We start from the raw sequence: 27,815 nt of genomic DNA on the forward strand, positions 1-27,815 counted from the left end.
CTCTCTCTTTCTCTCTCTCTCTCTCTCTCTCTCTCCACAACCCTCTATCAAGCCCTGTAAATGTAAACTGCAGTGGTGCTGATTTGCACCAGCTGAGGATTTGGCCCAGGGAGGGCAAAGTGGGGAGTAAAATGCCAGCACCAGCGTGAGTGTCGGATTCTGATTTGATAGCATTTCACGCTCCCTTTGCCCAGGTGCACATGCTGCCGTAAGGTGCCAGGCAGTGGAGAATCCGCCTCTGGGTGTCTGTGTGAAATCAGTGCATTTGGCAGCTGATGTGTGCACATTTGATTTTGATCTGCTTCATCAAATTACGAAATCAGAAATGCGATGCCGACAGAAAGGAACTTGATATTCATTGGCTAGAGAACCTCGGTCGGTGAGAGCCTGGTGTGCGCTGAGAATGGTCCTGAACCAGTGTTGTTTGTGAGGCTGTATTTTGCTTTTTAAAAAATTTGCCTGTTATACAGTTTACTCCTTTAATGTAAGAGTCGTGGGAAATCTTATTGACAAGCCCTGAGTTTCTCTCTCTGTTAGCAAGGCCCGGCAGTTGGCAGTAGTAAAGAATCACAGAAAGAGCCTTTTTCCTCCAAAACTGAACTCCATTAGAATAAGGGAAAAACCAGCATTATCCCTAAAGCTACTCTCTGTGTCTCCAGGCTTCAATGGGGAGCTTTTGCTGAGAACCCAAGGCTCATCTTGTCTCGCTTCCTGCAACCGATTTAAAGAAACAGTACAAATATACAGGCCATGGGGCAAATTGTTTTGAAAAGAGCCAGAATGACATGGGTGATGAAACCGAGGTTACTCTGGAAGGATGCGGGTTTGAAATGCACTGATGCTCTCTGTAGTGAAATAACAGTCAATCCGCTAGTAAAGCCCAGCGGAGAAGAGAATGGATGTTGCACATTTTGGCCCCAGTCCCACATCTATCCCGAAAGAGCATCGTCAGAGGGGCGGCTAGGTAGGCATGAGAATGGCTGGCAGGTCATGGAGAGCTGCGACAAAAGAAAGGAGTTTCTCTTTTGAAGTTAACTGCAGCCAAGTATCTGTCGCACTTCAAACAGGAGGCACTGAAGACTCCTGCTGGCCAGCTGACAGCTTGTTATTTAGCCTACCCACTGTACCCTGGCCAAAGGAAGGGCAGACGCTAGCTGCTGATCAGATGTAGTTGAACTTAATGAGAGGGTCCGGTGTTACGGTAAAACCCCGTCCGATATTGAGAATAGATTTTTGTGAAATATACTTTAAACATACCTCGAATGTATCCGTCCTCACTGGGATGAAAACTGCCTGCAGAGGGAGCCAGTGGGAGCAGAAGATCTGTCACTCGTTCTCAGGGTTTCAGAGGGGATTGGAACACACCTGTCTGCAGTTCTCTTGTCCTCCCAGCCCGACTCCCTCCCTTTCGTCTGTTCATTCACCTGCAGCACACTGTGAGCTCCTGGGGCAGGGAAGTGTCGTTGTGTTAGTTGGTAGGGGGCCCTGATCCCTGCCTTTAGGGGTTACCTAATAATTAGCCAAGGAAAGTGACCTTTTAAACACCAGTACAAATTTCTTCTGATTTCCCGGAAAGTGGCCCATAGTTTGCCGAAAACTAAATACCTACAAACAAGCAAACAAACAGATCCCTTCTGGGGCCTAATTCTGTTCTGATTTACACCATATGAACCTAGAATCACTCAAGGTTTTTAGCTTGGTGGGTGGAGTTACTCATAAAACCAGAAGAAATTAAACCCGAAGGGCCAGATCCTCAGCTGGTGTAAACTGGCAGAATTCCACTGACTTCAGTGGAGTTATGCTGATTTATGCAAAGTGAAGATCCAGCTCTAAATAAATCTAGACAAATGGGTCCTGTTATTATTTATAGAGAGGGGGCAGTCGCATTGTGGCTGATGCCGTACAAACAGCTCTGGTGTAAATCCAGAGTAACGCCGAGATTTTTAGCTCAGTGGATTTATTCTGGATTCCACTGGTTTAACTGAGAGCAGAAGTAGCCCTGACCTTGGAAACTCTAATACCGATTGTCTCAGCTCTGACGTGCCCCATTTGGAGGAGGATTTCCTCTTGCAATTCACGGGGAAGGCAAAAAAGTGAAATAAAAGGAGCAGGAGACCGTGGCACTGGGAGCTGCAATAGAGATGTCTGTCTTCTAGGACCATGCTAGGAAGGTCAGGGGTCTGATTTCCCTTCATTTCATGTGAAATACACGGGCACTCTGCATCACTCAGGGCAAGAGTGGGTTGCTTACACATGGTCAGTTATTCAATGGCTTGGAAAAAACTAACTCAGCGGATGAAGGCTGGACTATGCCACTCATAGCAGCTCAAGATGGAAAAGGCCCATTCGATTATCTAGTCCATCCCTACAGTGTATCTTGGAATACATTGTCTAGGCAAGTTTCACATATCTTAAGAAATGGCATTTCCAATACCCACCTTGGGAGAGCACATAGTTGACTGGACCATCATTGGGCTGATGGCTGAGCTGTTAGGATATGTAACTTCCCTTGAAAATGGAGATAGGATAACATGAGTGCAGCCTCTCATCTCTTCAGTTATCATCTAATCTCTCTCTCTCTCTAATCACTTGCCCCAATATAACATATACTATTCTCCTGTAACTGGCTTGCACGGATTTATGAACCTATGTTTGTGATGCGCTGACATTAAACCAGGGCCTCATCCGAACTGCCAGATCCAAACACCTTCAGAGTTTGGGGTGCTCAGAATCTAGATCCAAAATGTTGCTGTCCAGGCCCATCCAGAGTTGACTCTCTGGAGGTTGGATCCCAGCCCCGGCAGCTTGCCCCAGCAAACCTCTTTGACAGGCTCAGCCAAGGAGCTGGGTTTTTTAAAAAGAATTAAATGGCCAAATGGGCCAAAGGCAATTGGTATTTGGATCAAATTCATCAAGGGGGGGAAGCCACTAGTGTTGTCTTCTGGAATAATTGGCTGGCTTGCTCCACAGATGGAGACCAGGTGTAAAATAAAGAACCCTAACATTTTAGGGACCTGTCCTGTAGTTCTTGGGTGAGGCTCCCAAGCACCTCCGTTGTTGTTGAGCTTGTAGTGGTGTGGCAAATTCTGGCAATTTTATTGCGAGTCTCAGGATATTTGGTGTTTTTTTTCTTAAAGCCCCAGCTGCTGGAATCATGTGAATACATCAGAATCAAGGCTTAAACACCAGAAGGCAAATATTATTTTTTAAAATCTCATGATTTTTTTGTGGTGGGGTGGCGGCTGACTCATGATTTGTGAACACCTGGGGTTGTCCATACTGCTGGAGCTAGCTTCAACCTGCTGAACCAGCTCTCCCTTCTTGGCCACACAGGAGTTTCTGGCCTTGCTGCTTGGGCCAATGCAATAGAGCCACTTTGTTCCTTCTAAGCTATCAATGTGAAGGCACCCGGTGAAGCTTTGTGACCATCAGAGATAATCCAAAGTCACTGACTCATGAAGATTCCTCCATCAGTTTTCCTGGGCCAGTTTGAAATCAGTACACTGACACCTACAGTCAGACAAATAACCAGACTAACCGGGACAATATAAATGTTCAGGTGTTCCAAAGGACTCCGATACCATGTGGCTTTACAAATGTTTGGGCCTAAGTGTGCTGCCCTTAATTGAGCAAAATTCCTATTGAAGCCTCCTGCTCATGAAATGCATTGGCCCAGTGTGTTTTTGTCCCCCTCTAGTGGCTGAATCATGTAAAAGGAGTATGAGTCTGTTACTGATTTCAAGCTTGCAGACCCAGGTCATGCTTGTAGCGTGAGATGTCCTGGATTCAGTGCTGTAGGTGACCCAAGCAGGGCATCATTACATTCAGATACCAAGAACTGGAATAGAAAAGAATAGGAGTACCTTGCTTACTGATCTGATTTCTAGACTAAACACCCAGTCTCACTTGACAGCCCCATATCAGGCCCCCCTCTAGATCCAACAGAAGCAGCCTTGGGGGCAGTATTAAACTGCCAGGAGAAAGCCCCAGTTGCTGATTATATGTGTGTCCCTTTATTGAGTACAGCTGTTTTTAGATCTTAAGTGCAACATAGTCAAATAGGAATAGCCACAAATCTCTTATATTTGACAACTGCTCGTGGTAATTAGAGTCCCCCTTTTTACAGACATTAATTTGTGGTGAATGTTTTTGATGGTGAAATAAGGCTTGCTAACCTAGGGCTTTGTGGGCTGATTCACACCTTGGTGCAGTATTTGCAGTTAGCACACACTGTGTCAAGATGTCTGCTCAAACCTAGACGCTTTCACACTTATCTGCAAATTAGTTCAGAAACAGTGATTCAGATTGAACTGAAATAATGTAGCTAACTCAAGCTCATCGAGCGGAAATGCAAGAACGGGAGTTTGGTGCCCTTGATTTCCGACAGCAGGTCAGAAAACCATATGCGTTCGTGCAGCTAGATCAAGGAGGTGCTACAGCCCCAATATTTAGAATTCAGAAGTGGCTTTGGAAAACGTAATGGGCCAAATCCTCAGCCGGTGTGGACTGGTGTAAATCCATTGGGTCCATTCAGATCTGGCCTTACATGAATGGAAACAGTTGCCAATTTTGGTTAGTTATTTCACTGGAAACTGTGGGTCAGATTCACCCCGATGTGACTCTCTGATTACTTGGATCAGTGTGTTTATACTCTTTGCTAGAGACCTAAATACAACATCCCTGAGTGGGCACGGATAAACCAATGAGAGCGACATTGATTGGTTGATAAAACCTGTTTGCCGAACTCTCTAAGGCTCAGCTGGAAACGCGCTAATGAAATAACAAAGTGAACAATTAACAACGTGACCCCCAGTGTCAGTGGAAGTTCTCACTGACATTTCTACGCCACTTCCTAAAACCGTGCTGGCCCCTCCGGCTCATCCCCTCCAGGAAAAGCCAGCAGAAATAGGGGGGCATTGAAACACACATTGAAGGTCAATAAACTTGGCCTCTCAGACCAGTATGGGGCATGAGTCCACAGCTGGTGACCTCTAAGTGAAGATACCCTACTTCCAGCCCCTGGGTGTCTGATCCAAAGCCCACTGAAATCAATAGAAAGATGCCTATTAACTTCAATGGCCTTTGGATCTGGTCCTAAAAATGGGAACTCTCAGTTTGAGTGATTTGACTGATCACAGCTGTTGAGACAGAACATGAGGAGAGAGGGCGTTTCTGTGGTAGCCAGGATCCCAGCCATAAAGTGCTTTCTAAGTCAAAACTAGTGCCAGGAATTGCATCTAGAAACAAAGTCTCCTGTGAAGAGCTGTGCCACTAAGGGACTTATCCAAAGTCCATTGAAGCCAATGGGAAGACTCCCATGGTCATTGGCTCAGGTCCTAAGTTTGCAGCTGCTATTCTGCACTAGTTGAAGTTTCAAAGTGATCTCCAGATGCAGCCTCAGGAAGAGTGCAATGCAGGAATCCAGTCTAGAGCCAACCAAGGACTGGCTCACTGGGGCAAGGTTCCTCCCCAGGAAAGGTTGCAACCTCCTCATCACATGCAGATGAAATGAAGCAGTTGGCTGCTACATCGACTTAACTGTTTAAGAGGCACGGGGGATCCACCAGGACTCCTGGATCCCATTACAAAAGTCAGGCAAAGACCCTCACGGCAGGGCAGCCAAATGATATCAGATAGCGGCGTTGCACTTGCTGGCCCCGGGGCAGAGAGGGAGAAATTACCATCTTAATGCCAGGAACAAATCAGCCTCTGAACCTTGGCGTCGTTTGCATGGAATATTGTTGATGCCTTTGACAGACCATTCATTATTCATTGTTCCTGTGAACTCTCCAGAATGAAAACCCAGAAGTAAGAACCTGACAGTCATCATCATCATCACGTTCCCATTACGTCTCTGGTGTTTAGGGCAGCGACGAAGCTCCTCCACCCCTGTCTGTTTCTGGCAAGTCTTCCAATGGTTCCCCAGCTGTGCCCCAGGTTTTTCAGCTCAGCTTCCACAGCTCCTCACCATGTTGTTTTCGGGCGTCCTCGTTTTCGCTTGCCTTCAGGTGTCCATCTTATTGCTACTCTGGTGATGGAATCAGTGTCCGTCCGAAGCACATGGCCCAAGGCTGTTGTTAATCTTCCTGATCCCGTCCATCTGCTCTCGCTGACACCCAGGATGTGTAAGCTGAAGCGTCTCATCTCTGCTGAGATGTCCGTGTGTTCCAAACACCATGTTTGTTTTTTGTCTTGGTGGTGAGCACTTCAGTCTTCATGCCAGTGGCTTCCTCTTGGCTTTCACCGCTGCCAGTCCTACGGGTTGTTGACTCCTGCAGGCCATCACACACAGTAACAGTCGATTTCTCCGCTGCTGTTTCCGTAACATATTTTATTTTTTATGGGACAGGGTTGGTAGCCCTGTGCCTAACCCCCAACCTGGAGGACCAGGGTGTCTGTTTTGTCCGGCCTCTCCTCCACAGACCAATCCAGCCTGGTTGAACCTGCCCGGAGCAAAAAGCCCCCACCGACACAGACTCTGGGGATCGTTAGAGCACGCAAGCTGTCCCACCACGACAAGGCACGGACACCAGAGGACAGATCCTGACAGTGCTTGGGGTTTTTGTTCCATGTACACTAGGTGTCCTGAAGGAGCAACAGGCGATGCCTCCAGCTGTATATGGCAGCATAGAACCATTTTATCCCAGGGCCCCTTGCCAAGGGGACAGTGGCAGTGTTAGAGAGTTTATGGATGACTGGAATCCCTGCCCTGGGATTATATTGTATCTAGGAAATGTAGTTTTTTTAACAAGCCCTTGGAACAGTTTCATAAGAGGGTCAGCGCCTCCGCTGCTGCAAACCAACCCAGTGAATTGAGCTACACCGGTATACACCGACTGAGCCCAGGGTGTCCCGGGAGATAGGCGCTTGCACTGTGAGCTCTCACAAGCAAGGCAGCGCTGGAGCGGCTCTGTGCAGGGGAGATGGAGCTCAAAGAGAGCCCCAGGGGCTGCACATGATCACAGGGGTGATTCCCCGCCCCTCTGAGCTGGCACTGAACCAAAACACCGGCCTGGTGTTAGGGACTTGAAGGCGGGGAAAGGGCTCTGTAGACCCCTGCCCCTCATTTCTCACATAACAGAAAATATTTGCTTTGGAAAGGGCTGATGTTTCTTGCATCGCAGTGACACAGCTGCATCACCTTGGGGCACAGCGACATCACCCCAAACCTAGGAGTCAGCTGGCATGTGGTTTCGCCTCCCGGGTTTCAGGACATGTGGTTACACATCTCCATCGTCCTGAAGAGTCTGGCCAACGTCTCGGATCCTCACAGCATAATCTTCCTTTTCTTTAATTTGCAAATGACCTACTCGCAGCCACAGTTCCGTGAGAGATTGGGGTGTGTAGAGAAATCCAAATGAAGGTTAGAAAAAGGGTTACTGAGAACAGAAAGTCTGACGTTCCTGCTGGTGCTCAGACTGTTCCGTGTGGAAATGTAATCACGTAAGCGTGCCTCCCGAACACACGCAGACACAGCACTCGGATCTCCCCGGCCCAGGTCCTCCAAGATGTATAGCTGCCCGTGAGGATCTGGGTCGCAGTCACTCCCTTACACACACACACTCTCACACACACACACACACACACACACACTCACTCCCCCAATGGGTATGTTCCCAGATACACACGTGAATACATATGCCCATGGCCACACACACAGCTCACATGTGTCTGCCATTAGGATATTTCCCCTGATAGTCAATGCATGTCTACAGCCTGTTCGGTGACCTTCTCCTCCCGCCTCCACATGTAATAAGCTTTTTCGACGGCAATTCCCCTCCTTAGGGGCTGACAAAAGCCCCATTTCAGCTTAATTGGGGCTATAATCCGTGAAAAAAATGATCAGAGTTGGGCAGAAACCAGCTAGACTCCTCTGATCTCAGCCTGAGGCTTTTGACACTCCCTCCAGCTGGGCTTTTGTGCAGCAGGGCAGCACGGGTGTGTCTACACTGCATGGTAAGCCTAGGTCAGTGGGACCCGGGCTAGTGGACTCAGTGTTTCCAAGCCCAGGCCTGAGCATCCACACTGCATTGTAAACCTGGGTTTACAATTGCTGGACCTGTGGTCTCTCACCTGGGCTAATGGGTCCATGCTGCCCTACGCAGACCCTCTGACTTGGATCTGCGGCTTGAGCTGCATCCGCACTGCAAAATGACAGGGCTTGGACTCAAGTCTCAGTGGGACTCGGGCTCAGATCCCCCATGCCAGGTGGGTCCTAGGACCTGGGTCCTGAGTAGCTGTCTCGAGTCAGACTGATTTGTGTGTGGACAGAAGGGCGGGGTTGGTCTCAAACCTGAGTCTGAGCCTGGGTCTACAGTGCAGTGTAGACATACACAATGGGATTGAGAGGAGGGTAATTGCTTCTTCCCCTAGGAAGGACTGTGCAGGAGCAGAACTTGCTGTGGGTGACTCTGATGTGATTTGCTTTGTACCTGCCAGTAATTCTGGGAGTGAAAAACAGCCCAGTTATAAATGCACCTAACTGCTCCACCCAGCGTGCTTTAAATTCAAGACGGCTGCAGGAGCGGGGAAGGGGAGTGACTCCTGCACTTTCCTCCTGCTCCTTCCCTCCATGCCCAGAGGCCACTGGGGCCAGATCCCCAGCTGGGGTAATTTGGTGTTAATCAGCAGTGCTCCACTGACTTCAATGGCCAAGTTCCACCAGCCACGGTCTGTACCAATTGGCCTACGGGGGATCCTCATTGTACAATATGTCCCCTATGGGGACCGCCGCCAAAACCTTAATACTGCTGCTCCCTGCAGAGACTCACCCATGGCCACCTGCTTATTTTACCTGATCCTTAGAGGAAGGAGAGCAATGCTCCTCCCATGGGGCCCAAATCCTCTTCTCTGTACTTGCCTCCTTTTTGTTATTTGCATTGTAGTAGTGCCCAAAGGCCCCAATCCGAGATCACTGCCACCACTGTGCTAGGAGCTGTACAAACATACACTACTACAATGCAAATAACAAAAATGACACAGGACTGGCCCTGCCCCAGAGATATCACACTCAAAGCTCAGCAAGGCAACAGGTGAATACAACAGCTGGGGTTAGGAGGATGGACAACGTAACAGTGAAATCACCACTTGGAGTGTAATAAGTCACAGTATACCCCCTGCCTAGCCCTTTTCAAGCGTTAACTTTTATGTTCCTTGTATGTAATGTTGGCATTTTCCTGTTTTTTTCCAGAGTCGTCTCCCTGGCATCAAAGTGAAATATCTTTTCCTTGCCTGGCTGGGCATCTTCGTGGGCAGCTGGGTGGTGTACATGCATTACTCATCCTATTCCGAACTGTGCAGAGGTCACGTCTGCCAGATGATAATCGTGAGTGCTGGCGACTTTCACTTGCTTCTGCTGCTTTGCTTCAGATCTGTGTGTTTTTCAAAGCCCTCAGGAAGGGGAGCGGGGGACTTGGGACATTGGGAGGTAGTGTCATCAGGGCAGGGGACCGGACTCGGAAGTCCTGGCTACATTTCACCGAGGGAAGCGATCACTGTGATTGTTTGGATGTCACTTTTAACGCATTTTGAGAGTTCTTGAGGATGAAAGGGGCCATATATAAAACTAAGAGAGGAGAGGGCTGAGAATCTCATAGGGGAGACGCTTTCCTGAGAGATTTCTGGTGCTTCGGCTTCCAGGCAATGGAGGGGAAACAGCCGGTTCCATGATGTTTTCACATTTCAGAAGTGAAGAAACAGCCCAGCTAAAGATCCAGGCACTCACATACTGTGGAGAGGCTCAGAGCCTGATGAACATTTCATAGCTGGTGTGTGCTTCTATAATGGACTGAACCAAGTCCCTGGACAAGAAGCCCACCAAATTCAGGGATGTTGGCATCCCTTCCCATTCTTTGCTCTGGTCTCAGTTCCCACAATGGGTTGATCCTGCCCCCTAGGGACAGAACAACACTAGGGCTGGCCAGAAAACAAGAATTCCTTTTCACGAAACGTTTCGAGATTTAGTCATTTGTTGTCATTCTGTGTCGGAGATTATTTGTATGAAAAAGCAGAGAGAAAGAGTCCCAGGCAGAGCAGAGACTTGTCCCCAGGTCTGAGAAACATTAACATCAAACCCAAGCTGCTTCCGTGACAGGTTTCGGTTCTGACAGATTGGCATTTTCCAGCAAAAAAAAGTTTCCTCAGAAAATTCCCGACCATCCCCAAGCTTTGGAGAAGTGTGGACGCAACTCCAGCCCCAGCTTTGTGGCTTGGCCTCATCTCTGATCTTAACATTGCAGGACTGAGATGAGGTTTGGTTTGAGTTCTTATAAGGGGCCAGGAGTCGGGGGAGGTTTCTGTTTTCTCCCCGATGGAAGAGAGCGGATGGCTGTAGCCAAATGATGCTGGAGGGCTTTTTGGCATGGACCTGGCTCCTTCCCTTTGTGGGGAGATGATCTACTGTGCTTGGTAACATATCTAGGGAGCTCTACGGCCTTTATCCCCCTAATATCTGAGTACCTCCTACTGAATGAGCCGGCTGCTGGGGGATCTGAGACTGGAACGCGTCCGTGTGGACAGAGATGGCGCGAGGCGAACAATGTGGAAAACGTTTCCTGATGAACGCATGGCGTGAATGTGTGGCAAGGGCCTTGTGTGCAGCGGGGGTTGTCAGAATGAGTTCAGTCTCACACGGGGCCGTGCGGAGTCTCAACCCCTTGCACGCCCATGGGGGCAGGGTAAAGTAGGGCCGGGAATGGGTGTGTCTGAGGAGCTGACCTGGGCTTGGCTGCCAGCCTCATCATGCTAAGCAGACATGTAGCCAGACTCTCCTCTCTCAGGCCCCACTCCTGGTACTCAGCTGGAGTAACCTGGAGAGGAAAGATGTCCTTGCAAGGAAGGCCTCGTGCTGGGACTCCTGTCACAGAGTCACAGATGCGTACGACTGGAAGGGACCCCAGGCAGGACATCTGGCTTCAAATCACAGCTTTGCCCCAGACTCCTTCTGTGAGACCTTGGGCCAGTCACCTCGCCTTGGTGCCAGTTCCCTCTCGGTACCATGGGGAGAATCTCTTTTTGGGGACTGTCTCAAACTCTGTGTTTATGGAGCTCTGACTGGGGGCTTGCTGGTAACACAAATAACTAAGAACATGAACCGATGTGGTAGGGTCCTTGCTCTTCAGTGCACTCGCCCCTGCTCACTCCTTCTCACCTTGCGCCAATACGCCCGGTGCCCTGAAGGCGTCCTGGGCAGCTCTTCCCCTCCCCAGCAGCCTCCGGATGTGCTGAGCAAGCAGCCCCGCAAAGTGCTGCTACATGATTGCACAGGGTGATGGCTGGAAAGCTGCCTCAGACCATCACGGTGCTTCTTACGAGGCTCCTTGGGCTTTATGAATAGACGTCTAATTAGAGTGAACACCCCTTTGGTTGTCCCAGACACTCGCCCAGTGCTTCCCGTCTGTGACCTCCCAGTACCAGAAACCTCCGACCTGCAAAGAAGCCCACTTAGTATTCACCCGATAGCTGTAATTAGTGGGGAATCAAAGATCGTATATGCCACAGTTAACATACACAAGAGTTTTCAGCGGTGTAATGAGGCGTAGATGCCGGAGAATTTTCTGCTTCTCTGGCTCACTTCTTACTGCCTTCCTAACCCCATTAACACTTGTTGGGTTCTGCTTCGTCTCAGCTCACCTCTGCTCTCACCCAGCCTTCCGCAATGGAAATAACACCGGCCCCCGAGTCGGCTTTAGTGGGCGCCCCTGGAGTCCCAGAACGGGGGCAGGGCCCCTTCAGTTCAGATCTCCTTTAAAAAATGAGTCAATGTCTACCCCTTCTCACAGTACTGTTGCCAGGACAAGGCCCTGACCCTGCTTCAGCCCACAAAGCTGATCTTCGGGGCTTGAGACCAGGCCCCTGACTTCATATAGCAGGAACGAGACAAAAACAGCCCCTTACCCCTGCACTCAGCAATGGTGTCAGCAACCGCAGCAGCACCCTGTCCCCCCGGCATGTGGGGAAGAGCAGGCACCACATGTGAGAAGGCGACGGCCTCAAGGAGTGAAAGGAAGTTGCAAATGTTGCCGCCTTGTGAAGTGGCATCACTCCACGGTCGCTCTCTGCCCTGCCTCCCTCCTCCAAAGCCGCCTCCCTAAAACCCAGCCCTGCCAATCTGGCCACTTGCCAAGACAGCCTCCTGATCTCCAACCCATCTATTTCCTGGAGATCCACCCACTGAAGCATCATCCAGGGTGTGGAGGTGCTGTTGATCCTGGGGAAGGTAGCAGCTTCCTCCCACTCTACAACATTTTCCCTCCTGTGTGTGCTAGGACACTGTCCGCTCTCTTGCTGGAGAAGGGTCCTCTGACACTAGAGGATGTGAGCCGATAGCCAGATATGAGAGACCCAGCAGGGCAGATGGGACAGCCAGCGTGTAGAGCTGTGCTAACATGTCTAGACAGTACCATCGGCTGGAGGGTGGGATCTGGGTACCCAATGCACAAGCATCTACTATTGAGCTGCAGGAATAAGGCCAAGATTTGCAAAAGCAACTAGTGACTTTGGGTGCCTCAGTAATCAACTTCAGATGCCTCAAAGGGGCATAATATTCAGAAGAGCTGAACTGTAACACCCCTCAAATCAGACCGCTTCAAAGTGACTCAGGTTGGGCCTGCTCTAACCAGGATCACTAGTCACTTTGGAAAATCCTGTCCTAAGTCTTTCATCTGGGAGTGGGAGAAGGATGGGGGCAGAGACTAGAGGGAGAGCCATAGCTGAATGCCTTGAGCCAGTGTATTATACCAACATGCCTGGGAAGCTGAATTTTCCAGCCTCATGCTGATTTGGTTTGGGGTGAATACACATCCCACGAGCAATGATCACAGCTGCCTGAATGGCTATTTGTGGGGGGCCGAGCAAGCGACCCCACCTTGAGACTCCTGTGCCATGTGTTGACACTGGGACACAACCTCCACATGCTTTGAGGGCTGGATTGCAGCATGAAGCTATGGTGACGTCGCACAGAAACATCCTGGGGGTCCCATTGCAGCCTTTTGTTGTGTTGGGAGAAGTTTGTCCTGCTGTGCAAACCTCCCAAACTGACAAGACGGCTAGAAAGGCAAATGGGTGGGAGAGGGATTTTTTGAGGTGTGTGTGTGGGGGGGTCATGCCCCCAAAATGCAGGGATGTCCTGTGCCAATGTAAAATGCACACGGAGATGGACAGGTAGCCATCGCTCAGGGTCATAGGATGGAGTCCAGTGTCTTCCTGTTATACAAATCCTAGTCTGGCAAAGAAAATCCTTCTGGGCCTGATCCTGAGCATCCCCTGAGCACCCAGAACTCCCCCTGATGCAATGCTCTCAGTATCTCTCCGGCTCAGACCCTGCAGGACAGATCTCTTTGCTATGGGATTAATGGTATTTTGCACAATAATAAAAAGAGCTATTGTGTGTCAACAGGCATGGATGCTTGTATATATAGGCGTGCACGTGCTTGTGTGTGTACGTGCATGCTTGTGAACATCTGCGCATGCACGTTTGAGTGCGTATGCCTGTTGGCGTGAGCGTGGTTGTGTCTGTGCAGCCTTGTGCACGTGTGAGGGTTTGTTTGTGTGTGTGTGTGTGTGTGTGTTCACTCCATTTAAATTCCCTGAAATGTATTTCCTGGCTGGAGCTGTGGGTTTCATTGAGACAGATTAACTCTCGCCCCAACCCCACTAACCAGCCCTAACCGACTCCTGCAAATGGCCGTGGTAACATTGTTATGTTCTAATCCGATAGTAGGAAGGAAGAAAGGAGCGGTGGGGGAGGGAGGATGTTAGTGGGATTGAAAAATGCTTCATCTGGCGTGCAGGCTGAGCTGTCTAATTGAACCAGCCAGCTCTGGGAAGCTGTTAAAACCCAAAGGGATGGCGGATGGGGGGAGCTACGAGAAAGACAATATTGAATAAACGATGCAACGCTGTCCATCAATTTTATCGTTAACTCTCTGTCATCTCCCTTTGGGGTTCTAAATAGCTCCTAACAAGTTATTCGTTAAGGATGTAAATTCTGCTGTCAAGATTAGAATGAAATAGCGGCACGTTCATCTCCTTTTTTAATTCTTATTTTAAAGCCATGAAGGGTCTTTTCCACTGCAGACCAGGAAGGCCTCGGCCTGGTCCTGTCACCCACAGGGAGATGAGCCGCACGGGCCCACAGGGGAGGAGGAGGCAGGAGTCACTTCCACCTGCAGAGGTGCCATGAGCATTCCAGGGCTGGGGCAAATCTGGAGGAATCTCTGCCCCAGAGCTTCAGAACTGCCCATGGAGCTGGGGCCGGGAAATGTAACAATCTCTGAGCAGGGCGTGGACCTGGAACGGGGCTGGAACTATAAGGCACTAGATCATCCGCAAAGCTCTGAAGTCAGATCAGTTCACCCGATGTGGGGGTCTGGCCCTGTACCACTTGTTGGGTCGAGGGGAGCCTTGGGATGATGAGAAAGAAAGGTGGTAGGGACTCAGGTACCGCAGTGATAAGCGGGGTTCAGTAGCCAATAAACAGGTGTATGTTTGTGTGTCCAGGCCCGTCCCTCTACTGCTATCCCACTGAGGCCTGGGGAAACCCGTGCATTTCCAGGCCTGAGTTCCCTTTGGAGCCTGAGTGCCCTTTGGAGGAGGTAGGCATCTGAAGCCTGCTCCAGCTGACCCATTTGAGCCTGTCTTAATCTCCTGCTGTTGATCCTGACCCTGCAGCTAGGAACGGGGGAAGGGCGTGGTAGCTCCTGTGTAGAACTCAGAGGGGAGAGAGGGACTGGGAGCGGCGGGGGGTGGGGGGGGGCGTCGGTGAGGAACAGCCCTGTGCATAGTAACTGACGTCTGCGGAAACTCGATGCCTTGTGAACTGACCCCAGTCCTCTGGGCGCTCCCACAGGGCCCTTTGTTCAAGGCAATCATCGCTCGCTGGATACCCGGCTCCGTCTCGGCTCCTTTGGACTCGGTCACCTCTCCCTGAACCCCAAACCTCTCCCTTGTAACATGAGGAGAGAATCGGCCCTTGTGTGAGCCCACCAATGTGCCAGGTATGCTCCCTGCCCCTCCGGGCCCGTGCCAGGGCTGGCTCCGTGCTGCCAGCCCTGCGGTCACAGGGATCCCCCTCCTCCATGGCTTGGATGAAAGGTTAGTGCACAATGCCCAGATGGCACGGTGCTGTGTGTGAGCAGCGCCGCTCCGCTGGGCAGCTCGGCAGGGACAAGCAGGCGTTAAAGTGGAAGCAGCTGTCACTGGACCAGCCATGGGAAGTGGCCTGGGGAGCACACCCCACAGCTGCCCGTCCACATCTGATACCTGGGCCCCTGCCCCACACCTGGCTGGTTCTCGGAAACCTGAGATGTGACTTTCATAGTCCTGCCTGGGCCTTAACTCTCTTTCTTCTTCAGACTGCACATTCCCTTTGTTATTGGAGGGTTGCTCACAGGTCCTGGGCTGCACACGTGAGTTTGTTATTGCAGGGTTGTGCATGGTCCTAGGTTGCGCATGTGTGTTTGTTGTTTGGGTGGCTCATGAGTCCTGGAGCTGAGTATCCTGGAAACATAGGAATTGCCTGAGCAGAGCAAACCCTTGGTCCACCTAGACTGGTATCATGATTCGAAAAGTGGCCAGTGACAGGATGCTTCAGAGGAAGGTGCTGGACGTTTCATATGGGGGCAGTTTCTTCCTGACCTCAAGCAATTAGTGGTCAGCCTATACCCTGAAGCATGAGAGTGTACTGGCTTGTTTTTGCAACGTCTTGTAAATAGCTGCAGGCGTGGATCACACTTACAGAAGAAAAGAACATTTCAGCTTCGACTGTGGGGAAAAAACTATACAAAGAATTACACAGACTTTGCAAACAGAGAGAAAAAGATGAAAATAGATCAGATTTGAGGCCAGGCAACTTCAAACCTCTCTCTTTCAGTGGGATATAAGATTCCGCATCAGCATCTTTTCTAGACTGCAGTGTAGTGCTGTTGTGTGCTGTTAAAAAGCTGCCATACTCCAACCCAGAAGTGGCCACATTTCAGTGGGAGATGAAGTGACTCCCCATATAGTTTATCTATCACTTTGGAATGAAATGCAAGATATTCATATTGGGCCAATACTCAGTCCTTACTTAGACAAGCCTTCCATTATGTTCAGTGGAAGTTTTGCCTGAACAAGAGCTAGATAGCATTTTGGGCTATTGTTACTTATTCCAGGGGTCACCCCTGACTGACTATCCAATCTAACGTTTACATCAGATCTGCCTTCAGTGGTGATTAATTCTTGTAATTGGAATGAAGTGGGGAGGAGAGGCTTTACTGTGAATGCTGCTGGAGTCGGCTCTGACAGCAGCCCTGATGAATGAAATCTGTGTTGTGATCTAATTAATAAAAGACAAGGGAAAACGATAGCATCGGTTTGGAACAGCTTTTGTTCTAGATGGGGTAATCCCCTACTAATAATTATATCTAGCCCTTATATAGCACTTTTCATCAGTCAATCTCAAGGCACTTTACAAAAGGAGAGATGTATCATTAGTCCCATTTTACACCTGGGGAAACTGAGGCACGGGGTGGGAAAGTGACTTGCCTAGGGTCACCCAACAGGCCCATGGCAGAGCCAGGAATAGAACCCAAGTCTCCTGAGTCCCAGTCCAGTGCTCTGCCCACTAGGCCTTATGATATCAGTGGAGTTACTCCTGATTTATAGGGTTGTTACTGAGGTCACAATCTGAACCATTCCTTCTGTGCTGTTATTAACTGGTGCACAGGCCTCGTGCTCACCCTCTGCCCAGAGGTGAATCCCTCCATGACCCCTCACTGAGCTGGAAGACTTGACCAAGGGGACTGAGTCACCCGCACAGTGGGTGACGGAGGCTGGTTTCACGCTGAAGGCTTCACACAGCAGGTAGCGAGTAGGTGGGTGCAGATACCTGCATGTTGCTCCCCAGCTTGTGTGCACAGCCGGCCCATGCTGCATACATACATACCTCCACTGCCTTCCATGGCAACTCGCCACGCCTGGCCAGGAATTCACCCAGCCAGGGGATGGGTAAGGCCCTCGCAAAATGGAAGGAAAGTCTTGAGAGAGCTCTCTCTCTCTCTCTCCCCACTTACCGAGACAGGCTTTTTAATCAGCCCCGATTATTGAAAGGTCGTACTATGTTTTGCTAATGGATCAGGGACAGGAGAGAGGGAGAGAAATCCAAAGCTTTTAGCGGGTCGGGGCCAAAATTTACCATCGGGAGCTGGGGATGGGAGCGGCCTCTACTGAACAGTTCTTAAGGCCCCGATTTATTGGCTGTTAAATGAGGCGTGACCTGCCTCCGTCTGATTGAGTAGTGGCTCTAGGGGCAGCAAAGGGGGTAACTGCCCAGCAAGGTGCTGGGTGACAGGAGGAGGGAGGGCACTGGAAAACATGCAGCAACCAGGAGGCTGGGGATGTAGAGATTAGCGGGATACCAAGAGCAAGGAGTGGCCAGGGCTTTCTGTCCTGATACGGTCCCAAAAAGTGGTGATCTGCGGGGTGGTAGCGTGGAGCGATGGGTGATCGGAGCCGAACATCTCCATTAGGATGTATTAATGGTTTGTATTATGGGAACGCCCAGCGGCCCCCGCTAAAATTGTGGCCCATTGTGCCAGGCACTGTGCAAACGCCCAGGAGGAGACAGTCCCTGCCCCATAGAGCTTAGACCCTAAATAGACAGGATGTGAGGAAGGCCGGATGATTCTTAGAGCTTCTGTGGATTTTCTCATCCTGTGAGAATTTTTGAGATTTTTAAAAAAATTTCCTGGCCCAAAGTGGGACAAAAAGTCAAAAATCTCTAAAACTTGCATGACCTGAAAATCCTTCACTTACTGCTGATCGTTGGATGATGGTGCAGAGAACTGTGCAGGGACCTGGAGAGACTGAAACCAATTGGATGGGCTCGGAAGAGGCTGTAACCTATTGCAGCACTAAATAGAGGAGAGGAGAGGTGCTGAGACGTGACCTGTGGCAGTTTAGTAGCAGAGAGGCTTATAAGTCAGTCCACAGCGAGGTGGGGACAGTGAGTTCTAGGCTGGGGACTGTGATCAGCACAAGGGATGAGGACTTAGGAGCCTGGATGCTTCTTTGAACCTTCTCTACCTGTGGAGTGTGCAGGGTTTGGCTGCAAAGCTCACAAGGGCAGAGTTCCTGCTGCCAGGGGGCTGGGAGTCCAGAGAGCACTGGCTTGCTTGTGGAGATGTTTGGTGTTTCCTTTGCAGCCGTGCCGAGGGAGGCAAAGTGGGGAAAAGCTACTGGCATGGCTTCCAACCATGAAGGCAGGGCCCAGTCTGGGACACAGATTCAGGTCATAGGCTCATAGAAATGCCTGGCTGGAAGGGACTGGAGAGGTCATCGAGTCCAGCCCCCTGCACTGAGGAAGGGCCAAGTCTCCATCCCTGACAAGGGTTTGTCCAACCTGTTCCTAAAAACCTCCTATGACAGGGATTACACAACCTCCCTTGGAAGCCAGTTCCCGAGCTGAACTGCTCTTAGAGTTACAAAGCTTTCCCTAATATCTAACCGAGTGGTTCTCAAACTATTGTCCTGGTGACCCCTTTCACACAGCAAGCCTCCGAGTCGATCCCTCATAAATTAAAAACACTTTTTTGTATATTTAACCCCATTATAAATGCTGGAGGCAAAGCAGGGTTTGGGGTGGAGGCTGACAGCTCACGACCCCCCACCATGTAATAACCTCGCGACCCCCTGAGGGGTCCCGACCCCCAGTCTGAGAACCCCTGATCTAACCTAAATCTCCCTTGCTGCAGATTAAGCCCATTGCTTCCTGTCCTACCTCCAGTGGACATGGAGAACAATCCATCGCTCTCCTCTTTATAACATATTTGAAGACTGTTCTCAGGTCCTTGCTCCATCTTCTTTTCTCAAGACCAGACATGCCCAGTTTGATCGGTGCTTCAGCCCCTCTCCCCAGGCAGGTGTCCCAGGCGCTGGCAGAAAGAGCCGGGGGGGCTGAGGTGGAATGTCCGTGTCCGCACGAGGGTGGTTCTGAACCCGGCACACACTTGGCAAGGGCACCTGAGAAGCTGGGTGTATCTGGTGGGGGACATGTAAGCAGACACCCACTGATTAGCCAGAGACTGTGAGGCTGGGATGAGTGAGCCCCATTGACTTCAATGGGACTGGCTGGTATCCTGCTGTAGGAGACTATGGACTGGTGATTACAGCTTAGTGACTGGACAGGCGGTGACCAAGGTAAGGGGCTGGGGGGGGGGGGGGGGCTGTCTATGGAGTGAGAGCTTTATGAAAGGACAGCAGAGCCCTCACTCCCTCTGCACTTAGCTCTGCCCGGGCACTGCCAGGGGTTGAGATGTGGTGGCAGGGACATGGGTCAATGTGCCAGCTTCCCCAGCTTCAGCTCCGTTTTCTTTCCTGCTTCCCCTGCCATGGCAGACCCTACTTCCTCCTCCTTGATCCTAGTCTCATGCTGGCTGGCTCGGTCTCCAAGGAGATCCCTGCCTCCCTCTCTGAACTGCTGAGAGGCAGAGGATTACAAAGCAGACGGTGCTCCCTGACAGCTGCCGGTTAATGGGCTTCTGAGCATTTCCCTGTATGCAGCCTGGGCTTTGCCGTGACGCACTCCTGTGAATCCAGTGTCTGCGCCCCCTCCCTGCCCGCCACCCACCCCCCGGACTTGCTCACCTCACTCTCTGTCTCTCTTCACACCCCAGATCTGGAGTCAAATCCCACTTGGGTGTACACAAAGGGTTCATTTCAGTAAGTCCCAGCTCTCCCGGCACCAGCACCCGTCACTTGGGTCCAGTGTTCAAAGGAGGAGACTGGGAGTCAGGCTTCCTGGATTCCATCAGCACCTCTGCCACTCTCCCAAGATCCCCCAGTGAGTAACTCACATCATCGCTCGGTGCCTCAGTTTCCCATCTGTAAAACTGTTCTCCCAGGGGAGTTATGAGGGTTAATTAATCCATGTTTACAAAGTGCTCGTGGATGCTATTGTTACTGTTATGGTGAAAGGTGCTGATGGGGTCTTGGATGCTGGACAATCACAGAGCTCGAGGTGAATGGGTCCACGTAACCTTTCTCCTTTGTGTCCAAGAGGAGGAGCAACAATTGGGACTCTTGCAGTAAAACCAGCTGCAGACAAAGGGTGCGGTGAATGCCTCAAAGGCACCTGGAAAGGCAAGCCAGTGAGGAGCAAGAGGGTTTTCCAAGTAGCCAACACAAGGGCTGGGTGCTCTACGGTGCTGTTTGTGTGTAGGGGAACAGCAGTGAGCAATAGACAGAGGTGTAGAGTGACCCAGGAAGGTGACAGAGGCTGAGAGACCAGGGCTGGCATGTCTGGTTTGGGAGGAGAGCTGGTTGGAGCATTTTTGACAAAATTAAATGTCATCACAGTATGGTGCTTAGACGAAGCTGAAACATTTTGTGGAGATCTGTCAATTTCGACAGAGTTTTCACAGTGATGGTTTTTGTGGTCCAGGGCTCTCTGGTCACCTCTGATCAGAGAGAGGGAGAGAGACCCAAATAAAAAACCTGAGAGTTTTGATCCCAAAATGTCTGTTTTGGCACAGTCCAATTGGTGAAAATGTTCCGAAGGTTTTTGGTCTCGTTCCAATGCAGAACGAAAACCAATATCGAAACCTTGAAAGTTGGCATGGAATGGGATTGTCGTCCTCCAGCCAGCTCTGCTGGGGATCTCAGCAAAAGCCTGTGGGCTGTGTCTCCCTACTGCTGGTCAGAGATACACGACCGGGTGTCTATTTCTGTGAATAAACAGACTGCACCAGAATATACCCGACTCATATCAACGATTTCTCACCCGGGCAGAACAACCCTGCAAGGCCCTGGATTACGCTGTTCCGCTCAGCCTATGGGGCCACCTTATTATAATAATATTATTAGAACTTCTTTAGATAGAGAGACCCCAACGGAGATCAGAAGCCATGGGACTAGGTGCTGCATGGACATGTAGTGAGAGAGAGTCCCTGCCCCGCAGAGCTTATAGTCTAAGCAGACAATGCAGGATTATTACCCCATGTCACAGAGGGGGAACTGCGGCCTAGAGAAATGAAGTGGCTTGCCCTAGGTCATACAGGGCATCTGGGGCGGTACCGAGAACTGAACCCGGGTCTCCGGAGTCTCAGGTCAGTGCCTGAACCCGATGGCAGACCCTGTGCTAAAAGGCGCTAGACTAGAGAATAGGCTTCGAGCAGAGGGAGGCATGATGCAGACACGAAGAGGCAGCTCCTTCTGGGAAAGCATCTCCAGGTGCCTGGAAAACAGCAGCTCCGCTCCCTGAATTTATCGTTCCATCTCCCCTCGCGCTCTGCCTACCTGTCTCCAGCTGCCAACGCTAGTAATCTCTCTGTGACACATCAGCAAGCCTACGAGTCTGTACCCTTGTTCCTGGCTTCTCCCTCTGTCTCATTACAGCTGCATTAATATTACAGCACCCGAGTTGTAGGCTGTCGCTGGCGTTTTCTCTGGCGATCAGCCAGGGACGAAGGCTTGTGTACCGGTTCGGGTCATGCTGCAGTCGGAAGCTAGGGAATGCTTTCGCTTGAGACTTGCCACGTCTTATATGTAAATTAATAGCACGAGCAGCAAGATCGGAGCAGGGAGACCATAGCCATGGTCCCGGGAGCATTGTAGTGCCGTTCAAGCGTATTAGAGTGATGGGTTTATATGCAGGGTGACACGCATGGCGGACACCGAGCAGCTAGTGGGACGTGGGAGGAAAGGGTTGCTGGAGGCTATCGCAATGGCAGACAGATCTCAAGAGCAGGGATGCTGAAGAGGTTTGCAGCTCTCAGCAGCGAATTGAGCCTGTGCTAAAGGGGGCGTGAGCGCACCACTAAACCTCCCCCTGTTCTCGTCCAACGAGGATGGAGGATAGGAAGCCAGCTTCGCTCTCTGGGTTTGGGCCACAGTTGAACGTCACCGGGGCTGTTCGAGTAACACGAATCAGCTCCCTGCTACCGCGGTGCTTCATTCTCACCTCGTTTTTCTGCTGGTGTTTTTATCTGCCTGTCTAGTCCCTCTATCCACCCATCTAGAATTGTAATGCCACGTCCATCAGTGTGGCCTCTGGGCACCTTACAAAGAGATCACTCCCTCTCTCAGCTCCTCTCTCTTGGGCTTTCCTAGGCACAATCTTATAATGCTTGAGTTTGAGTCCAACTCCCCAAGCCAGCTAGCCTGGAATGTGGATTTCAGCCATGTAGGGCCAGACTGTGAACCCCCTTACTCCGACTGGTGAGTGGCTACAACCGTGCATTGTCCCAGAGAGGGGAAGGAGTTCACAGCCTGGCCCCTTAGCTTGTTACATCGGTTGAATAATATTGTTCATTGTTAGTAATGCAGTAGCACATAGGAGCTCCAGTCACAGCCCAGGGCCTCATTGCGCTAGGGGCTGTACAAACACAGAACGAGAAGACAATCCCTGCTCCAAAGAGCTGACAATCTAAGTATGAGGCAAGAGACAATAGATGGATACAGGCAGATCCCCTGGGGAGCACAAGGAATCAATAAGACAGTACTGGTCAGCATGATAGGCTGTGGTCTGAGCACACCAGCTGCCTAACTGCTCTCAAGCGTTTTGCATCCTGGCAAAGGGGAGCTGAGATATTAAAATATTCAGGTTTGAAAGCTGGGCCCCAAGAACTCCTCGTATCTCCTAATTCCCCTCCCTGTTAACTGCCTAGGACTTGGCATTGTCACATGGGGAGGTCACAAGATGAGCGAGTTGAGCTTGTCCTGTCCGGAGGATGGCAAAGCAATTTAATTAGGTGTCGGCAGAGAGGAGGCTAGGCCAGGCAGACAGCGGCAAATTAACGTCAAAGTCAGGCCATGGAAATGAAGTTACAATGTCAAGGCAATGACAAAGCGATTCCTGTGTCAGGGGAGATCACGGTGCACTAGCAGCACGGCAGCAAAATGATTTCAGTCCGCGCCTGCCAAGGGAAACCAGGGCCTCTTAGTGAGAGCTGCATAATAAAGAGAAGTGGGGGAAAGCCGTGGCTTCTGGAACTAGCACTCAGCGGTACAGAGGCCCAAACAAAAGCCGTGAAACACCGAGAGGTTGTGTTAATGTAACGTTACGCGATTGACCTGAATTGCTGAGTGGCCTGTGTTAGGCAGGGGGTCAGGCTGCAGGATCACAAGGAGCCTTGCTGGCCTTAAAATCGATGCGTCGAGAGGAGCAATGAAGTGCCCCAGAAAGGCTGCCAGCCGGAGCTCAACCTGGTGCCAAGGCTATGTAGCACGCAAACTGCTCTGCCAGAGGAACAGATGCAGCGTGTGTGGCCATTCTGGGGAGATCCCGAACACATCAGTAGATCTCTGGAAAGGGCATGCCCTGCAGGCCCCTCTGCGAGAGGGTCTTGTGCATTGCTGGGGCTAGGCCGACATGGCTGGGCTGAGGCGTTAACGAAGAAGCTCCTGGTTATACTAGAGTTACCTGTCAGCACACCGGATTGCATTTCCTTTCTCCCTCACCTGGGTTCCAAGGAACCCTTCCGGGAGATTGGCTTATCCCTTTCTCCTTTATGGCACGGCTCCACTTCTCTGGCAAGGCAATTCCTAGCCATTAGCAGACAGCTTCGCTGTCTCTACAACTGCCCTTAATGAGATTTTAACAGCAGCCCTTGATCGTCCTCAGTGAGGAACTACTGAGTTAATTGTGTGAGGCAGTGGGCGCCTGATCACTAATCCTGCGGTAATAACGGGAAGGGAAGATCAGGAGGTCAGAAGCACTAGGCCATTAAGGATGCATTAACGTGGAGGAGTCGCTGTTATGTCCCCCAAGCACACATTGCCCATGAGAGGGACCTGGACGCATACACAGGCCCTTATAAAGAAGTGCAAGAGAGAAGGGCAACAAAAATGATCGGGGTAGGGAACAGCTTCCATATGAGGAGAGATTAAAAAGACTGGGGCTGTTCAGTTTAGAAAGAGACCACTGAGGGGAGATACGATAGAGGTCTATAAAACCATGACTGGGGTGGAGAAAGTGAATAAGGAAGTGTCATTTACCCCTTCCCATAACACAAGAACCGGGGGTCCCCCAATGAAATTAATAGGCCGCAGGTTTAAAACAAACACAAGGAAGTACTACTTCATACAACGCACCATCAACCTGTGGAACTCATTGCCAGGGGATGTGGTGAAGGCGAAAAATATAACTGGGTTCAAACAAGAATGAGATACGTTCACAGAGGATAGGTCCATCCACGGCTGTTAGCCAGGATGTCAGGGAGGCAACCCCATGCTCCGGGTGTCCCTAACTCACAGTCAGTTCCTTTCTTATGGCCTCTTCCTCCTTCGTCATTTTTTTTCCAACATAAAGAACATTGTTTAGAAGTTAGAACCTGGACTCAGGAGTCAGGAATCCTGGATGCTGTTCCTAGCTTTGGAAGGGAGTGTTGGCCTGTGATTAAAGCAGCTGACTGAGGGTCAGGACTCCTGGGTTCTCATCCACTGAGTCATCACTTCACTTTGCTGTCACTCAGTATAAATGGATTTAAAAACACTTTGTCCCCCCCGTTGCTGTGAGGTTTAGCTGACTGACACCCTCAGACCAAGTGCCCTGCAGATTCATTATTTTAACGGGTTTTTCCTCTTGGCATGTACATTCTCCTGTTTGTTCCCAGTACTTCCCTTTTGCTAGGATTTTCTAGGGTGCCAGCGTGAGAAGACAGGGGCCCTTCCTCGCCTGCTGGCAGGGGGAAAGCGCATGTGATGCCCGCTCAGAGGTCAGAGAGGTTGCTGCTGCGGTACATGTTGACACCTGTTCTCTGTACCTTGCACTTGTCTCTGCCGGCAGCTTGCATCCAAGAACTGCCACTCGTGCCGAGCTCCTCTGCTCACCCCCAATGTGGCAGCAGTCGGTAAAGCTGCAATCCCACCTCATTTGTGCTAAGATCTCTCCCCTCTCAGCTCCATCGCTAATAACGGCTCCCTTGGTAGGGAGCCTTTTCATTTGCAGGCGCGCTGCGCTCACTTCGGATTTCAGCACTACCGCGCCTGCCTTGTTTTGACACATTAATTGATTCTACTTGGTGAGACGTCACCGAATCAACCCCGCTCCTAACGAGCCCGCTTGATGAGGGAACATATAACGACGGTATTGCTGGAAATTGCTGCCAGGATAGCTAGGGCTGGCCTCGGAAGTGCACGTATTGTTACATGGAATAGCTACGGAGTGATTAAATGCTTGGTGCTCCATGGGTCTGCTGCTGTCGTGTCACCAGCACCGTTTGAGAGTCCACCCGCATGGCCGGCCAAGCTCACTGCTGCTCTGGCATACGTTTCCCACTAAAGTGTGTGTGTGGGGGGAAGTTGGGGGGGAGAAGGGTGCAGGTGGGTGGGTTGCAGTCCCTAGACTTTCAACCTGGAGCGAGCTGTTCACAACAAAACACACGTCACTCTGGTAATCCCAGCACATGGGGTGAGAAATTATTGGATGATGGTCTCTGGCCTGTGCTCTGCAAGAGGTCAGACGAGATGATCGCGTTGGCTTCAAAAATCTATTCTTCCCCGTCTCCCCCCAAGCGTTATTTATTTATTTCTTTGCTTGTATGACAGTAGTGGCCAGAGTCCCCAACTGCTCTTGGGGACCCCATTATGCCAGATGCTGAACAGGCACATCATGAAACTTGCAGTCTACATAGACATGACAGAGCAACAAAGATTCTCTAGATCATTCATTTTTCATACCTCTATCATGTTCCCTCCTGTTCACTCCCCCCCTGCCAAACTAAACACAATCTTTTCAGTCTCTCCCTGGACGTCTCTCCTAGCCTCTGATCATTTCCACCTGCTGTCTCTGAACCCCTGGCTAGTTCTGCTGTAGCTTTGTTATAGATTGGGTGACCAGAATGAAGCACGGGATTCCAGTGGAGGGCATACCATTCGTCGATTTTGGGCCAGGAGGGACCAATACGATCATCTAATCTGACCTCCTGTGCAGCACCGGCCATGGAATTTCACCCAGTAATTCCTGCTTCAAGCCCATAACTTCTAGATGAACTAGATCATCTCCTTTGGAAAGGCATCTAATCTGGATTTAGAGACATCAAGTGACAGCAAATCCCTGACATCCCTAGTAAATTGTTCCAATTGTCAGTTCCCCTCACTGTAAAAAAAAAAAAACCAACGTGTGCTTTGTCTCTGTCCTGGATTTACCTAGCTTCAGCTTCCAGCCATCGGATCTTGTTATGCCTTTGCCAGCTAGATTAAAGAGCCTTCTGTTAGCAGAAGCTGTTTCCCCGTTTAGTTGCTGATAGACAATGATCAAGTCACTTCCTAGTCTTATCTTTGATAAAACTAAGTAGGTTGATCTTCCTAAGCCTCTCACGATAAGGCAGGTTTGCCAGATCTCAGATTATTCTGGTAGCTCTTTTCTGAGCCCCTTCCAATTTTTCTACCTCTTTTTGGAGTGTGGACACCAGAACCGAACATAGTATCTAATGATACCATGTACAGAGGTAATCCCAGCTCCCTTCTCTTGCTATTCCCCTTCTTATCCATCCAAGAATTGCCATAGCCCTCTGGGAGCTCATGGACAACTGGCTTCTACCCGGGCCCCCAAGTCCTCGTCAGAGCTGGGCTACAGTCCCTCATCCTGTAAGCGGGATGCATGTTCTCCGTCTCTAGATTGATTTATAGAGGTGGCCCAAACCCTGCAGCTGAGTACTCCAAGCAGTGGAGGTGCTTGAAATCTAGGCCCGATGGGTTTAGAGACACATCGCAACCTCAGAACGTGACTCCTTAGGCAGCAGGATCTTTGGGGCAGAGAGAAGGAGAGTGTGTGAAATCTCCTGGGCAGAGCCTGGGGCATGATGGACACTACAGGAACACAAATCATTGTGCCCTTGAGCGCAGGCTGCCAGCCTTGGTAAGGGCGCCTTTCCCTGCCGTGCGCTGAGCTGGCAGTGGGCAATGGCTGGGCTGGGTTTCTGCTGACCCTGCTTTACCCCATCTATTTCTCACTGGCAGCCCGGATTCCAGGCTCTGTCTGCTTCCTTGGGTTCCCTTGTCGGCTCTAACAGATTCTGCTGGGGCAGGTCGTGGGTGGGAGCAGTGCAGGAGTCCGCCATCTGGCCATGCTGAGCTCGCTGCTGCAGGCACCCAGCCCTCCTGAGCTGAGGGTTCGTTCATCAGCTGGGGGAGCTGGTCCAGCCCCACGGGGAAAGTGTTGGACTGGGGTACACAGGCCATGTGGTGCTGGGAGCAGCCTCCCTGCCCAGCTGAGACAGCAGCTCGCCTGGCTCTTTGCTTTCCCTTAGCTTCCTTTTTCAGAGGCTTATTCCCAGGCCTGAATCCCCAAGGCACTGAGAGCTCAGGGGGGAATTGGTGGGAGTTGCAGGTGCATCAGGCTGCGTGTCACTGGGGAAGGCCAAACAGCCAGGGCAAGCACAGTGCTGACGTCTGCACAGGCCTTCACAGCCCAATCCCTTGCTGCCAGACTGCACAGGTGCAAGCTCAGAATGGTCCCGGCGGGGGGGGGGGAGAAGAGCTGTTGGTGGGAGTTGGGGGAGGAGGGAGAGTCAATGTCATCTGGGGACACTGGAAAAATCCATTTGTTTTCCTAACTCAAAGTCCAAGTCACTGCAGGGCCCAAACGTCTTAATTGACAACAGCTGCTACGAATCCAGCCTCTGACTGGACCTCAGGGGCAAGATCTCAGGGGATGCTTGCTCAGGCAGGCAGCATCTACATTGCCTCAGGAGAGGAGAACTGAGCAGCTCCTTGAATTGACTCATTTGTATCGAGGCATCAATCAGCTTGTGGATCAGATGGTACCTGGGCTGCATGGGCAGGTGTACAGCCCTGCTGGGGAGGGGCAGGAACGGGGTCCTTGGAGGACAGAATAG

General features: G+C 50.8%; 1 protein-coding gene across 1 annotated transcript in view; it reads left to right on the plus strand.

The window, feature by feature from the left end:
* Positions 1–27,815, plus strand: part of DIPK1B (divergent protein kinase domain 1B) — a 39,565-nt gene that overhangs the window by 3,074 nt on the left and 8,676 nt on the right. The window contains exon 2 of the mRNA XM_065418924.1: positions 9,191–9,325. Within this exon, the coding sequence (XP_065274996.1) occupies positions 9,191–9,325 (135 nt within the window). The remainder of the gene's footprint in view (positions 1–9,190; positions 9,326–27,815) is intronic.

The sequence above is a fragment of the Emys orbicularis genome, chromosome 18 (genome assembly GCF_028017835.1).
Source record: "Emys orbicularis isolate rEmyOrb1 chromosome 18, rEmyOrb1.hap1, whole genome shotgun sequence".
In the NCBI taxonomy this organism is placed as follows: Eukaryota; Metazoa; Chordata; order Testudines; family Emydidae; genus Emys; species Emys orbicularis.